The sequence below is a fragment of the Microcaecilia unicolor genome, chromosome 10, assembly GCF_901765095.1.
Source record: "Microcaecilia unicolor chromosome 10, aMicUni1.1, whole genome shotgun sequence".
Lineage (NCBI taxonomy): Eukaryota > Metazoa > Chordata > Amphibia > Gymnophiona > Siphonopidae > Microcaecilia > Microcaecilia unicolor.
In genome coordinates this window covers 68,801,359-68,816,715 of record NC_044040.1, presented here as the reverse complement: position 1 = coordinate 68,816,715, position 15,357 = coordinate 68,801,359, and the positions used below count along the sequence as shown (strand labels likewise).

Below are 15,357 nucleotides of genomic sequence, written 5' to 3'. Positions count from 1 at the left end.
ATGCAACTTCCTGTCTTTGGGGAGGTGGGAGGCGTCTGAATGAGAGGTCCCGACGCTGGCAGAAGGTTGGCTATGTGAATCGCCGGTGTCGGAGGGAGAACGCCTTAGGGCTTTAAAGACTATCGACCACGCAGATGGGAGACAGCGGGCGGAAGAGGCAGGACTCGCGCTGGAGGGGGGAGGAGGCAGAGAGAGAGAAGGCTATTGGCACTGCAGGCATTGGCGCATCTCTTCAAAGGGGGTCGCGCCCCACCTAGCTACGCCACTGATCGGCTCGCAGGAAGTGAGGTAATGTATGGGGTGCATTTCGGGGAAATGATGTAACGTTGGTGCTGAAATTAGAAGTGGGAAGTGTGTATGGTTGTAGTGACTGCTCTTATTGGTAACTGCTTTTAATTGGTTGTATGTAGTTGATGGAAAGTAGCATACTAGCATCACTGGGCGGTTTCTATGTGTAAGCTCTAATGTTTATTACTTCCATGTATAATTGCCGACCATTATATATATAAGAACCATATTTCTGACAGTTTTACTTAGAAGTGCAGCCAATTGAGTAAAGCCCCAAAAGGCAAACTTAAGTTGCCCCTTCAATCACTTGTTTTGGGCAGAGCTGAAACTTATGCGTGACATGGGAGAGCTGCAAAAACTGACGGGGAATTCTTTTAGAGTATATGTGTATTCCCATTGTAAATTGGGAGCAATACATATAGGTGGCAATTCTATAAAGTTGCACCAAACTATAGGTGTCACGAGCACACGTAGAGCCAATTCTATAATGGCATTAGGACATGCGTAACTCATTGTTGAACAGTAGCACAAAGTGGCCTTGGTGCGGCAGGTGCGCCAATATACTGTGCACTGCCTTACATAGTAACATAGTAGATGACGGCAGAAAAAAGACCTGCACGGTCCATCCAGTCTGCCCAACAAGACAACTCATGTGTTCTAGTTTTTGTGTATACCCTACTTTGATTTATACCTGTGCTCTTCAGGGCACAGACCGTATAAGTCTGCCCAGCACTATCCCCGCCTCCCAACCACCGGCTCTGGCACAGACTGTATAAGTCTGCCCAGCACTATCCCTGCCTCCCAACCTCCAGTCCCGCCTCCCACCACCGGCTCTGGCACAGACCGTATAAATCTGCCCAGCACTATCCCTGCCTCCCAACCTCCAGTCCTGCCTCCCACCACCGGCTCTGGCACAGACCGTATAAGTCTGCCCAGCACTAGCCCCGCCTTCCACTACCGGCTCTGCTATCCAATCTCGGTTAAGCTCCTGAGGATCCATTCCTTCTGAACCTTCTGAAGGAATGGATCCTCAGAATGGAACCTTGAGTGAATTCCTTTAAAAAGGTGGTAAATAAAGCCAAATAAATGTCTTAAGTGTGACTATGCCATGTCAATGGCAGGTGTAAGTTGCCGTGCTTAAGTGTGCCTTGCAGCGCACACAACCCATAGTATTCTGTAGGTTACATTCATCGCTAGGCAGAACACCCAAGACATGCCCATGCTCTGCCCACAGGGATGGTCTACTTGCAGTTGCATGCTAACCCTCAGATTCTATATAGTGTGCCTAGAGATCTGTGCCGATATCCAGGCTTATTGTATAACAATACGCGTAACTTAATTGTCTTAACAAGCCGGGGTTGTTAATAGCATTTGTATTCTGTAATGCAGTGTGCCTAAATTCTAATGAGTGCAGCCAAAAAGGGGTGTGGTTATGGCCGGGGAAATGGACATTTTGTGGGCGATGCAAAATTTACACACGTTGTTATAGAACATGGCCCAGTGCATGTAAATCTACGCGATCGGATTTACACCACATTTTCATTGGTGTAAATGGAGGTGCATAGTTCTAGTTGCTGTGATTTCCATCTAGGCTTATTCTATATACTGTGCCTAAATCTAGGCGGAAATGTTTACTGTGCGGCTTTTTAGGCGTCATATATAGAATCTTCTCCAAGCGACCTGCTTGGGTTGTTTACAGATTAGCACCTAGCACTTTAAATGCATGTTTACCAATTATGGGTGCCAATCCAATGCATATGTATTCTGTAAATATTGGCATCTTAATTTAAATGTGCCTTTATAGAATTGCCCTTAAAATTGTTTGGAGTAACCTAAGCATTCTGGGACATCAGCACATGTAAATAGCAACATTCCAAAATTTAAAATATATGTAATCTACATGTGTAGTTATGTTATGTATTAATCTACATGTGTAGTTAATGTTACACAAGGCTTTTGAAGTAATCATCTGTTTCTGTTATTTTCTTGCAGTCTGAATGCTTTTAGGAAATATGCAAAATTAGTTGATATTGTATCATTGAAGATGCATAAAGTTGCCCCTTGATGAAAGTAGGGTATTTTGCACTGCAATGATTGATGACTGAACTTCCACATGAGTTATTTCTTTGACAAATGCTGTATTCCTATTTCTTTTACAGACTATAATTTCAAAATGGAAGAGGACGTTCACAGTCCAGGCTGTATTTATTCTCTTGCCTATCTCAATGATCATATAGGCTTTTGTGGTACTATAAAAAATAGCCCAAGTGACTTCGTAGTAACAGAAATTGATATGTCTGAACAGTTGGTCACAGAAAGCATTATTGATTCCTTCATCGAATTCAGTGAATCACCTGAGGAGCAAAAAAGGTCATGTCAGCATAAGAAGCAGAAAACAGTTCCTCGGGAGTCTTATTTAGAAGAGAAACATTTTACGAATTTCAGCGGATTTGTCAACAAAACAGATCCTCCAGAGCAGGATATAACTGTTGATATAGACACTGTGGAGGAAGTTGATGATGAGTGTGGGCCTGAGAAAACTGATATTCTGAGCTCTTTGCTGGAAGAACCTCTGTTGGAATCATTAACTGCATTTGCTTGTTCCATAAAAAGTGAGTTGAGCTCTGGAATAGAGGCTGCCACTCCCTCTCTTGAATTTTCACTGGGATCATTTACAGATAAAGACCAGAGGGCTAGAATTCATAGTGCCATCCAACAGACTTTTCCATTTCTTCTCACTGCTACTTGGAACACCGAAATCATTGTTAAACCAAACCTTGAGTACAGAGAGCTTTGCCAATTGGTGTCTGAAGAAGAAGTGGAAAACTTTTTTAAATTCTTGGATGCAAAACTAGTGAACTCAACGTTTTCTTTTAAGCCAGATCTGAGCAAAGAGCACAGGAAAGCTGTCCATCATTTTATCAGTAAGAAATTTGGAAAACTTGTGGAAACAAAATCTTTCTCCAAGGAAGACCATCATGGTCAACAAAATACAGTAATTACAGCAAGGTTTCGAGAGAAAAGTGGTTCACTCAAGAAAAAGCGTAGAGCTGATTGTCCAGATGTGTCGGACACATTCACAGGTAAATATTTAGGGTACAGTTCTATAACTTGGTGCCTCATCTTAGGTGTGACAATTCTGGGTAGCAAGATTCGTTTATAGAAGACTTATATAATTTGGCATTGGTGCACATTGTTTTAGGCATGACCATTTAACTCTGGGTTAGTGGCAGGCATTGGCTATGCCTAAATAGGTCATGTGATGCGCATAACTGATAGTATTCTATAATTTACACCAGTACATTGGAGGCATGCCCGTGGACTGCCTATGTATATGCCCCTCCCTGCAGTTATGCACTAACCCCTTAATTCTATAAACTTTGTACTCAAATGTAGGCTTAGCTGTTCACAAATACCCCATTAGAACATACTCTTATATAGATATATGCGTTGGATCTTCAGAGGTGCAGCTTGGAGGAAACTCCTTTCAACATGTCTCAAACTCCATATTCATCATAAAGTCCAACAACAATTATAACATCTTTTAATTGTAACTTTCAAGTAGTAATTCATCTATATCAATTAGAAAAATTAATCATCACGCAAAGAGGACAGGCAACCAATATGAACTCATGTTTTGCCAACTGGCTGTATCGAGGAAAGTCCCCTGCAACAAAAACAGTTGAAAATCATTTCTCAAAAAATTTAAGGTCTTTAGATAAATTAAAAATACTCGAACATATCTTTTAAGCACACAATTCCTCATCTACAGATATCTCTAAAAGACAACATGGCAGTGGAGTTTTTCTAACTATCCTTCAAGGTCACTTGACTCATGTGACAAGAAGCAACCTATACAAAGCTGCATTAGCATCATCCATTCTATTTAAGCATCCAGTGCGAATGGCGTTAAAGTTCAAATAGTAGATCCAGCGTTCTTTATAATTTATAATTGTGTGCACAACTTAATTTATTTAAGAAATTTATTCAGCACAATCTTACAACTGTAAGCGGATTACAGCTTCACATACACAATTAAAAACATTTAAAACAAAAAGTTCTTACACAATACAAAAGGGCTCTTAAAAAATAACAGCCAATTATTGCCTTTAATTGATATCAATTTGTGCTAGTTGGCACCATTAGTCACTATTCTAGAAGTTGTGTGCACTTCTAGGGGGACATAGACATGGGGGGGGGGGGGGCAAGGGCAGGTCTGGAGTGTGCCTAGGAGTTAGACACACGGGTTATAGAATACTAGAAATTACGCAACAAGCTGCCAACAGTTAGGTGCAAGCGCTTACACCAGCCTTTTGATATGGTTCAATTGCTCACTCCTAAAGATAGTTGCAAAACCATGGACATATGCTACTATTCTATAACTGCCATTATAGAATTTACGCTTGGCGCACATCGTCCCAGAGCATAAATTGGGGCACTCTTTCTGGAATCTACCCCTATACCATTTAGACTTGACCATATAGAATTGCGCCTTGTGCAGTGTTTCCCCAAGTCCGGTCATAGAGTACCCCTTGCCAGTCAGGTTTTCAGGACATCCACAATGAATATGCATTAACTTGATTTGCGTACTCTGCCTCCATTATATGTGCATCTTTCATGCATATTCATTGTGGATGTCCTGAAAACCTGACTGACAAGGGGTACTCCAGGATGCAGTTGCACACATAAGTGCCTATCGTGGTACCTCCAACCCATATAATTGGCGCATAAGTGTAGGTGCTGAGTTATAGAATTGCCTTTTGTATGCCTTGTGTCTTATGGCATAGACAGCAGATTTTCCACAGATACAGAATAAGCCAGTGAGTTTAATGGAGATTGTTTCTTTGCAAGCAGTTGCTGTACTCACCTTCTTTATGTACCAGTCACAAGAGTAACCTTTATTTTTCAAAGATATGTTTTCTTCCTTCTCCTTTGTATATATCTGCCTTTTTATATTTTTATATTTTCTTGTGTTGCACTAGAGCATTTCACAGTCCGTTGTTTCATCATGTGGTTGGTGTTGTGGTTTTAATGTTTTTGTTTTTAATTATTTTATTATATGATTTTTTTTTGTGTGTGTTGATAGAATTCTGGTGACCCCTGAGGCAGGTGGTTGTATCTCTAAAACACAGCCCGTGTCAGGTCAAGTGTGTCTGGTGCCCTCAAAGTAACCTAAGCAACATTACCTGCTTTGACTGGTCCTTGCTTCAACCTCTATTCACTTGAGTTTGACTGTCTTCTCTATAGAGGTTCCCTCACTGTTTGCTGCTTGCTTGGTTGTTTCTTTGCTTCAGGAAATGTATATATTACACATCAGAGTAAATGGTTTTCAAAAATGCCTTTCACTGTGACTATCATCCACCCCAACCTTCCAACACCACTTTGAAGTTGTTCCTTACTTCATCCCACCAGTTTCTTCATTCTTACTCCTTACTTGAACTGTGGTGGTATTATGACTCTTCCTCAGCTAGGCTGCCTATAGAAATGCACCAGTATTTAATGAATAGAAAATGTATATCCTGTCAGTTATATTTGGTGGTTTTCCACACTTAGCTTTGAATTACTTTTGTTGCAGCTTTTATGCTACGAAAGGAAAACCTGGAAACTTTAGAAGCCATTGGCTGCTTATCCTCGGAACTTGGTGTGCTTCCTTCAGACTTCAGCTACGCAGGTGTTAAAGATAAAAAGGCCATTACGTATCAAACTATGGTTGTCAAGAAAGTAACCCCGACGAGGTAGCTGAATATTAAATTTAACCAGGTCTTTTAAATGTATCTGTAGATAATTTATGCCTTCCAGCAACAATTCATAGTCTGTGCATCACACCAACTTAAATACCTATCCATTTGCACAGGTAGAGGGCAATCTGATTGAGGCACCTTATTTGGTGCTTTTCTTTAAAGAATAATAGCGTAACCAGGTATATACACATGTATCTTTTTAAGCGCAAGCAGTAACACTAACCCTATAGCTGGCGTAAATGCTTGCATCTAGATTGGGGAGATATGTGCATAAATTATAGTATTCTATAATTTATACATGTAAGTGCTCCATCCATGCTCTGCTCATGTGAATGCCCACCTGCCAAGTATGTGCTATTGAAAATAGACATACGCTTACGGAACAGCAGGTAACCAGATTGTTGCCATTTATGTTTGATTATTCACTTGAAAAACTAGAATACTAGCATTTATGTGTATACGTGCTGCCTAAAGCTACACAGCTCCTTATAGAATTATCCCCTGAAGGTCTGTTTTTATAACAGGATGTCTATGGGAGAAGTCCAAAAAGCACCTACTTGCCATTGTAAAATAGGTTAGGTAGCGAAGAGAGAGTCCCAAGGGTACACAGACAAAGACAGTAAAAAAGAAGCACACAAGGACCTTCAAGAATGGGACGTTCAAATAGCCTTTAATAAATAGACCCGACACAGCCGTGTTTCGGCGTGTGTTTGCCTGAGTCAGGGGTCAGTTGAGTTCAAGGCACTTAACAAAGCCAAAGAGAAAATCCTTCCAAAACACAAATAAAAGTGCCTAAGCAAGTTGTTAATAGACTTTCCTTGGACAAAGGAAGTCAAATTAACAGAAAGGCAAACCACATTTCCAGAGTCAAAACGCGTCTTCAAAAGCTATGCTTAGGCTCTTTGATTGTCCCATTCTTTGAAGGTCCTTGTGTACTTCTTTTTTGCTGTCATAAATTAGGCTCCCAGACAATGTTTCCTCTAAGGAGTGGCCTGGTGTGTACAATTTTTTGTGCGAGTAGCGAGTTTTAAAAACCAACAATATTTGAGTGCCAGTATTAGCAATGCATTTCTGTATATAGCAGAAAAACATTTTTGTGAGCAACCATGTAAAATTTGTGAGTGATGTTCCTAAAATGTATGAGCAATCGCTCATGCGCTCCGCTTAGAGGGAACATTGCTTCCAGATCCAGCCCCAACTGCATGCAACTGCTGATTCTCACATTTACGCTAATTTTAAGGCAAGTATAAATGTATGTGTACTCCATTTAATAAAATAAACGAGTATACATGTAAGCCCAGTCTCTGCTCTGCGTAAACTAAGTCCCCAGGAACATCTGCATGTGTATTACTCCGCACCATCTTGTCAGTGTGTGTTTTCTTGTAGGCAAGTATATTGCCAAAAACAATGTACTATAAAAAGGCATTTCTGCATGTAAAACAGGCTTTACACACAGAAAAAGCTTTATTAAATCAGCCCCCCGCCTCCATGAAGCCTATGTTCCACACACATTGGTATTAAATGTGTACTTTTGATTTTGGGACGATACAGTGATTTGACACGTTTTTAAAACCCATTTTAGCACGTTTGGATCTTAGAGAGCTGGATTTGATTTCTGGCTCAGATTTGCTATTGTCTGGGTCACCCAGGGCTGGGAATACTCATAGTTGTTACATAATAATGGCATCTAGTGGCTCTATTTAGGACCCTGTGATTGCAGGGTTCCAGGACCACCTCCCCCCTTTCAAGGATTGTCACTTCAATAACTGAGCTAAATTTAAGTTGGGAGGGAATAGCTGCTCACGAAGGTTCTTAGTGCCAGATCACAGCCCTGTTTCCAGTTAAGCTGGAGGTCTAAGGGAGAAGCTGGAAACTGCGAGAGATTAGCAGTTTGGGAGGCAGTTCTATATATTGGCACCTAGACGTATGTGCCAATTATATGCATCATAAGTTCCAATAACTGGTAGCCTAATGGTTAGTGCACTGGGTTGAGGTCCTGAGGAACTGGTTCAATTTCCACTGCAGCTCCTTATGATCCTGGGCAAGTCACTTAACCCTCCGTTGCCCCAGGTACAAATAACCTTAGATTGTGAGCCCATTATGGACAAAAAAAGTACCTGCAAAAATAGTATGTGTAAACCGTTTTGACTGTATCTAGAGAAAGACAGTATATCGAGTGTGGAATAAAGAAACGTGCACTCGGCACTGTTCTACAAGGTAGCACGTAAGTGCTATAGTACATAACTGCAGGGGGTATACACAGGGGCAGAGCATAGCCAGGCCAAGGGTGTGTCTTCAAGTGACGCGCATAACTTATAGAATAGTTCAGTTATGTGCGCCACTTGGTGCATGTAGACACGCCCACTTACACCTGCCATTGACATGGCATAAATGGTTGCATCTACAAACATGAGTCAGGCTCAATCATTTATGCTGTATCAATGGCAGGTGTAAGTGGATGCGTCTACATGCACCAAGTGTCACACATAACTGAAGTATTCTAAAACTTACGTACCTCACTTGAAGACGCATCCATGGCCTGTGCAGAATTCTGTGCAGGCTCTGGTGTTGGCAGCTCTCCTCTATCCTCACTCCCTCCCTCCCTCACAGAGATTGCAGCGACAAGAGGAGTAGTTAAGCAGCTGCGCATCAGGCTACGTTGTCTTCCTCTACCATCCTAAGCCCTATTATTCATTTGAATGGTGCAGGCCTTTGTAAAGCACTGCAGTTCAAATGAACAATAGGGCCTAGGATGGCAGAGAAAGAAATATGGCCTGATGCGCAGCCGCTTACCTCCTTCTCTTGCTAACATGATTGGGGCAGTGAGGAAACACTAGCAGACTGAGGTAGGGGCTGCGAGGGAGGTGGAGAAGCAGCTTGAGTAAGTAGGGTGAGGTGTGCAGAGATTTGGAGTAACTGGAGCAACGTAGGAGGCATATGCCAAGGGGGAGGGGTAGTGGTGATAGGTGTTGCCATAAAAAGCAGGGTGTGGTGTTCCACAGAGGTAGGAGCCCAAGGGGGCAGGGTTGGTCACTGGAGCCAGTTGGGGAGTGTGTGTGCCATGGGGAGGGGCATTGCTGGAGCAAGCTAGGGGCATGTGCCATGGGGATAGAAAGTCCCTTGTACAAGATGGGGTAAGGGGTCTCTGGTGCAAGCTGGGGGGGGTGTGCCATGGAAGCTGGGGATCGCTGAAGTAAGCTAGATATTTGTTGGGGGAAGAACCAGAGTTGTCGGTATGTGGTGGGGGGGGGGGGGAGGGGAGAGAAAGGAGAGGTTAATGAATGTGTGTGAGGGATAGGACAGAAGAAAGAAGGCAAGGGAGTTGTATTTGCTGAGGGGAGACAGATGAAGGGGTGAGCCGAAGAGGTCAGAGATATGTGGGGATTGGGGTTCTTGCTTGTAGTTACTGTAGAGAAATAGAGAACTGGGGGACCAGAGAAAGCTAAGGATGCGGGAGAGAGAACTGTGGTTAGAGTAGGGAGAGATGTCGGGCCTTATGATGGGAATTGCGCACAAAAATATTTGCAAATAAAATGTGCAGAATTTTCAAAATATTTGTGCAGAATATTGTATTTTTGTGTGCAGAATATCTTCAGGAGTATAGATAGAAGTTAAGTCTTGTCTTTTCATGTTGCATGCTGCAGGGTCTCATGATTTGTAATCCTGTGCAGGCTGAAAGAGATAGAAAGCAGAATTCAGAAGAAAGGAATGAAAGTGTACAACATCCGATCTGTGCACCAGCACCTTCGACTGGGTCAGCTGAAAGGAAACCAGTTTGACATAATCGTGAGAGATCTAAAAACCCAGAGTGGAGACTTGGATGCAAATATTAAAGAGAGAATTTGTGAGGCAACTGAGAATGTTAAGGTGACAAACTCTATGTATGTATGTTAACGAGGCTTTGTGAACCAGACACACTCTCTTTAAGCCAGGATCAGCAAGGTACAGTGTGATCTGAAAAAGGGGGGCACGGCAGTGGAAGGGTCATGGACGTAACAAGGGCGATACTAAAATTAACATGCGTTAATATAATGTATATATTTCTAAGAGTGTCTCTAGTGTTAGTGTATGCCAAAAATGCAGAGGTCATCCTCCTGTTCTTTTGCTATGATAATGGAGAAACAAGCAACAAAATATCTCAAGGGAATGTAGCAGAGTTTGTAATATATGGTTGCAATGTAAGTATATCTGTTGGTGTAGGTCAGTGGTTCCCAAATCTGGAGGCACCCCAGCCAGTCAGGTTTTCAGTATATCCACAATTAATATTTGCATGCAGTACAAGCAAATCTCTTTCATGAATATTAATTGTGGGTATCCTGAAAACCTGACTGGCTGTGGTATCTCCAGGACCAGATTTGGGAACCGCTGGTGTAGATCATTAGAAGAGGGAAGAAGATGAAGATTGGAGGGTGGCCAATGTAACTTCCATTTAAAAAAAAAAAAAAAAAAAGGGTTCCAGGGATGATCTGGGAAATTACAGACTGGTAAGCAAGCTTTTGACAAAGTTCCTCATGAGACTCCTGAGAAAATGAAAAGGTTATGGATTAGGAATTGATTATTGGACAGAAAACAGAGGGTAGGGTTAAATGGCTATTTTTCTCAGTGGAGGAGGGTGAATAATGGAATTCCGCAGGAATCTGTACTGGGACCAGTGCTATTTAACATATTTATAAATGATCTGCAAATTGGACCGATGAGTGAAGTGATTAAATTTCCAGATGGCACAAAACTATACAAAGTTGTGAAAACACATGCAGATTGTGAAAAATTGCAGGAAGATCTTAGGAAACTGGAAGACTGGGCATCTAAATGGCAGATGAAATTTAGGGACCCTTTTACTAAGCCTTATATGTGTGTACGCACGCCCAACGCACATCAATTTGGAGTTACCGGCCAGCTACTGCGTGGCCCGGGTGTTAATTTTTGTTTTTTACACGCATCCACTACGCACGTTGGAAAATAATTTTTATTTTCTGGCATGCGGCAGAAACTAGGCAGTAATTGTTATTTTATGCACTTCAACGATTACCGCATGGTTACCACGTGAGACCTTACCATTAAGTCAATGGGTGGCAGTAAAGTCTCAGACCCAAAATGTACGCGTGCCAATTTTCATTTCGCCACATGTCCATTTTTGGCAAAAATAAAGGCCTTTTTTTGCAGCTTTGCTGAAAAATGGACCTGCATGCGTCCAATACACACGTCTACAACAGCACAGGCCATTTTTCAGCGCACCTAAGTAAAAGGACCCCTTAATGTGGACAAATGCAAAGTGATGCACTTCTGGAAGAATAATCCAAATCATAGTTACCTGATGAAAGGGTCCACCTTAGGAGTCAGCACTCAAGAAAAAGATGTAGGTATCATTGTAGATAATATGCTGAAATCTGCTCAGTATGCAGTGATTGCCAAAAAAAAGCAAACAAGATGCTAAGAATTATTAGGAAAGGGATGCAAAATAAGACCAAGAATATTATAATGTCTCTCTATTGCTCCATGGTGCGACCTCACCTTAAGTACTGTCTTCAATTCTGGTCGCCGTATCTCAAAAAAGATATAGCAGAATTAGAAAAGGTTTAAAGAAAAGCAACCAAAATGATAAAGGGGATAAACTCCTCCCCCCATATGAGGAAAGGCTAAAGAGATTAGGGTGGCTGAGGGAGGGTATGATTTGAGGTCTACAAAATCCTGAGTGCTGTAGAACGGGTAAAAGTGAATCGATGTTTCACTTATTTCAAAAAGTACAAGACCTGGGGACACTCAATGAAACTACACGGAAATACTTTTAAAACAAACAGGAGAAAATATTTTTTCACTCAAAGAACCTGTGGAACTCGTTGCTGGAGGATGTGGTAACAGCGGTTAGTGTATCCAGGTTTGAACAAGTTCCTGGAGAAAAATCCAGTTTGTTATTGAGATTAACTGGAGGGAAGCAACTGCTTGCCCTGGGATTGGTAGCATGGAATGTTGCTATTTAATTGGATTTCTGCCAGGTACTTGTGACCTGGATTGGCCACTTCTGGAAGCAGGGTACTAGGCTAGATGGACCATTGGTCTGACCCAGTATGGCTGCTATTATGTTCTTACGAGTTTTAGCTGTTGGAAGAGGTAGTTTGGAGGAAACAGCATGCCCCTTGCTTTTCTCTTGGAATTAAATCTGGTTCAGTAAAATTATGCTGTTATTTTGTTTTTCTGATCACTGTTTTTTTTCATTACAGAAAAATGGGTTTGTAAATTATTATGGACCCCAGCGATTTGGACAAGGAAAGCATGTTCAGTCAAATCAAATTGGATTAGCTTTGCTGAAGGAAGATATGGTATATTTCCATTATTTTATCTTACTGTGCTCAAAACAACATAGCGTGCAAAAGTTAACTTATGTGTAGCTGTTCTGCTTTCAGAATCTGCACTTAATAGCAATTCCATTATCATTTCAGGCCTTCATGCCTTCCACTCCCTCCTTCTTCTTAACAGTAAATTTCAAGTCTCAAAACATAGTAGAAATTCAAAATGTATAACATATTTAACATGTACATACATATATCAAACATATAAACGGCGAGTGACCGTACTCACTCGCAAATGCGCAGTAGAGACTTCCCTCACTGTCCCGCCCCCGCGTCAATACGTGATGACGGGGGCGAGACAGAGAGGGAAACTGCGCTTCCCCCCCCCCCCCCACCTCGAGTCGTCGCCGCCACTGATGTTGTCGCACCATGGAGTGATACAGAGGCATTGGAGCTGTACCGAATAGCATATTTTACTATTTGGCCAAATATGAATAATGAAAAATATTATTCAGCTGAATATGATTAATGGGCATTGAGCTTTACATAACAAATAATAAAAGAAGCAATGTGAAATCAGAGATCAAATTTTTATTTCAGTAGGATTTAGCACAGTAGCGCTCCATATTATTCATATTTGAATTTAAATCACTTTGGAATGTGAACAGTGTATTCGTGGCACTATTTGGGGCTGAAGCTGATCAAATACGAACATACGGTACAGCCCTAATTGTAATATTCTTTGTCTTATTTTCTATCCCTTTCCTAATACTTGTTAGCATTCTGTTTGCTTTTTTGGCTGCTGCCGCACACCGGACAGAAGATTTTAGCATATTGTTCACAATGACACCTAGATCTTTTTCTTAGGTGCTGACTCGTAGGGTGGAAAATAGCATAAAATAGCTGTGATTTGGATTATTTTTCCCAATGTGCAGCACTTTGCACTTGTCCACATTAAATCTCATCTACTATTTGGGTGCCCAGCCTTCCAACTTCGTAAGGTCTTGTTGCAATTTTTCACAATCCGCTTGCGCTTTAACAACTTTGAATAAAGTTTATTCACATTTGTTATACTGCCTTTGGTAACTTGCAGATCAAGGCAGTTTATGGTCTAAAATTACAATTACAGTGAGAAAGAGAGCTACAAAAAATTGATAGGAAAGAACAGTTCTAGTTTTGTGTTGTCTACAAATTTAATCGCCTCGCTCATTGTTTCTGTTTCCAGATCATTAATAAATATGTTAAATAGCACCGGTCCCAGTACAAACCATGGGGCATGTCAATATTCATTCTCCTCCACTGAGAGAATTGGCCATTTAACTCTACCCTCTGTTTTCTATGCATCAACCAATTCGTAATCCACAACAGAACATTGCCTTCTATCCCATCCGTTTTTAATTTTCTCAGGAGTCTCATGAGAGACTTTATCAAATGCTTTATGAAAATCTAGATACACTACAACCGGCTCAACTTTATCCATATATTCAATTCGCACATTCAAAGAAATGAAGCCAGTTGGTGAGGCAATACTTCCCTTGGCTGAATCCATGTTGACTCTGACCCATTAAACCACGTTTGTCTATGTGTTCATTGATTTTATTCTTTATAATAGTTTCCACTGTTTTGTCCAGCACTGAACTCGGGCTTAATGATCTGTAATTTCCAGGATCACCCCTGGATTTCCTTTTTAAAAACAGGCATTATATTGTCCACCCTCCAATCTTCAGGTTCTTCAGACAATTTTAATGGCAGGTTAAAGATCACTAACAGCAGACCTGCAATTTCATGTTTGAGTTCTTTTAGTACTCAAATGGGTGTATACCATCTGGTCCAGGTGATTTACTACTCTTTTTTTTTTTTTTTTTTAAATTTGTCGATTTGGCTCAGGACATCTTCCAGATTCACTGAGATTTTTTTTCAGTTCCTCTGCATTGTCACCCTTGACAATCATCTCAGGTACATCTTCCGTAAAGACCGAGGCAAAGAATTTATTTATTTGTTACATTTGTATCCCACATTTTCCCACCTATTTGCAGGCTCATTCAGCCTCACTGCTGTGGTGTGGTCTGGTCTTCTCTGAGTGCCCCTTTTACTCCTTGATTGTCTAACTGTCCCACAGATTCACTCACAGGCTTCCTGCTTCTGATATACCTGAAAAAGTTATTACTCTGAGTTTTTGCCTCCGAGGCGAGTTTCCCTTCGTATTCTCTTTTGGCCTTCTTTATCAGTACGTTACATCTAACTTGCCATTGCTTATGTTACTACTTGTTTTCTTCTTTCAGATCTTTTTTCCCATATTCTGAAGGATGTTCTTTTGGCTCTAATAGCCTCTTTCATGTCTCCCTTTAACCATGCTGGCTGTCGTTTGCTCTTCTTTCCACCTTTTATTAATACATGGAATGCATCTGGTCTGTGCTTTCAAAATGGTATTTTTAAACATCCATGTCTGATTTAAGTTTTAATGATTTTTATTCAGGATCAAAAAAACACTACGGAAAACTGCTGAACAATAATACACGGCAAAGTCTACAGTAAAGAACAGGATATCAAATAAACAATGATATAAGAGTTGACAAAGCACCATAACACATGAGACAAAAGAAACTTACAATCCTAATTTTAGGAGCAACCTGCTACTGCCTATCCCCATTACCCTTATCCCTTCAGAATGCTCCATGTCTGATTTAAAGTCCTAACCTTCTTCATTCAGGTTTTTTTTTTAACCTTTTTCTTCAGTTTATCATAGTTACCCTTTCAAAAATTTAGATTTCCATAGTGACTGCACTCCAGTTATTGAGTCAAATTTGATAATTTTATGATCACTTTTTTCCAGCAGACCCAACACCGTTACCTCTTGTACAAAATCCTGCATTCTACTAAGGACTAGAAATAATGTAGCCCCTTCTTGTCGGTTCATGGATCAGTTGCTCCAAGAAGCATTTATTATGTATAGGAAAAATATCTCTATATATAAAAGGCAACACCAACGTTCTATGAAGCCTCCAACCAGAAGTGTGAAGGGGGAGAGATATCCGGTTTCC

At 41.0% G+C, this 15,357-nt stretch overlaps 1 protein-coding gene across 1 annotated transcript in view; it reads left to right on the top strand.

Moving 5' to 3' along the window:
* The first annotated feature begins 118 nt into the window (after positions 1 to 118).
* PUS7L (pseudouridine synthase 7 like) overlaps positions 119 to 15,357 on the top strand; it is a 31,380-nt gene continuing 16,141 nt past the window's right edge. Inside the window, exons 1-5 of the mRNA XM_030215997.1 lie at positions 119 to 288; positions 2,448 to 3,371; positions 5,864 to 6,023; positions 9,701 to 9,896; positions 12,248 to 12,346. Coding sequence (XP_030071857.1) covers positions 2,462 to 3,371; positions 5,864 to 6,023; positions 9,701 to 9,896; positions 12,248 to 12,346 — 1,365 coding nt within the window. The 5' untranslated portion in view covers positions 119 to 288; positions 2,448 to 2,461. The remainder of the gene's footprint in view (positions 289 to 2,447; positions 3,372 to 5,863; positions 6,024 to 9,700; positions 9,897 to 12,247; positions 12,347 to 15,357) is intronic.